At 47.2% G+C, this 1,501-nt stretch overlaps 1 protein-coding gene across 1 annotated transcript in view; it reads left to right on the top strand.

Moving 5' to 3' along the window:
* LOC106817067 (serine/arginine repetitive matrix protein 2-like) overlaps positions 1–1,288 on the top strand; it is a gene marked incomplete at its 3' end in the record, with an annotated part of 45,287 nt that extends 43,999 nt beyond the window's left edge. Inside the window, exon 6 of the mRNA XM_014821714.1 lies at positions 1,092–1,288. Coding sequence (XP_014677200.1) covers positions 1,092–1,288 — 197 coding nt within the window. The remainder of the gene's footprint in view (positions 1–1,091) is intronic.
* Positions 1,289–1,501: the final 213 nt, after the last annotated feature.

The raw sequence follows: 1,501 nt of genomic DNA on the forward strand, positions 1-1,501 counted from the left end.
TATTTTACCACTGTCCAGTTTGGATGTAATATTTCACCACTTTCCAATCTGGATGTAATATTTGACCCTGGGCTAGCCTTGATGTAATATTTGACCCTGGGCTATCCTTGATGTAATATTTGACCCTGGGCTAGCCTTGATGTAATATTTGACCCTGGGCTAGCCTTGATGTAATATTTGACCCTGGGCTATCCTTGATGTAATATTTGACCATGGGCCAGTCTGGATACATGTAGTATGTAACCACTGTCTAACCCTATCCTAGCAATTTCTTGCATGTGGTGTATGTCATCAAGTTTATTGCATGAATGACTACTAGTATTAGTAGTAGCCTATAGTATACTATAGTGAACACTAGACACGTCCTCAGTATGTGGTTAGAGTAACTGTTATGTAGTTCTTATAATTCACGTCGGATCTGTGCCCTCCTTCTCTCCTCTCCTCTTACGTACCCTTCTCTGCCCCTTCTCTTTTCTCCTCGTCTCATCTCTTACCCCTCCTCCCTTTCTCTTCTCCTACCCTACCCCTCTGTTCTCATTTTCTCTCTCGCTCTCCGCATACCATTCTCTCCCTTTCTCACCTCTCCTCCTCCCCTCCTCTTCTCCTGTCCTCCTCCCGTTTCTCACCTCTCCTCCTCCCTTCCCCTTCTCTCCTGTCCTCCTCACCAGGATCTTCATTCGCATGCGCGTGCGTCCGTGCACGTGCGTGCACACGTCACGTCCACAGCTGAGATTAAGTAACGAGTTATAAATATGCATGATGCCCGTCCGTCAGGTAAAACTCGAAAGCACATGAAATAAAAAAACGCAAAGCCTGTCATCCCTGAGCATTTCCTGCCTCCTTTAAGTGCAGTAAGTTTTACTTACTGTTTTCAAATATCCATAAATCACTAGCCACCAGAAATTGCCGATAATGAAATCTTGTTCATACTGAGGGTCATCACTGATTGTTGATCACACACACACGCACGCACGCACGCACGCACGCACGCACGCACGCACGCACATCTGCCTAAAACTACATTCCCCTGTAAAACATAATTTCCCCATAACACGTCGTTTCCCACGTGACACGTTGTTTCCGGCGTACAGGCGGAGAGATCCCGAAGGGAGCTCAGTACCTCGGCACCGATGAGAGGCTGGAAGGGGATGTGAAGCACACCGACTCCTACTACCTGGTGCCCGGCAGGGAGACGACGACGACCGTCATCGAGAAGCGCGGGCCGCCGAAGGTGGAGGGCATCGGCCCGCTGGAGAAGGAGACCGGAGTGCCGATCGTGCCGCGTGCTGTGAGTTCACCTCCCATCCCCCACCCGCCGCGCTGGGTTGGACATTAAAAATCGGAATTATCACAAGATGACATTTTTTTATTTTGCTCGTGTTTGTCCTGACTTTTAGTCAGATCTCTCTGATCTTAGCACGATAATTATATTTTAAGAAAGCTAATCTGATATTAGAACAGTGATGAAGACATATATATATATATATATATATATCTGCGT

Source organism: Priapulus caudatus, unplaced genomic scaffold (assembly GCF_000485595.1).
Source record: "Priapulus caudatus unplaced genomic scaffold, Priapulus_caudatus-5.0.1 Scaffold1583, whole genome shotgun sequence".
Lineage (NCBI taxonomy): Eukaryota > Metazoa > Priapulida > Priapulimorpha > Priapulimorphida > Priapulidae > Priapulus > Priapulus caudatus.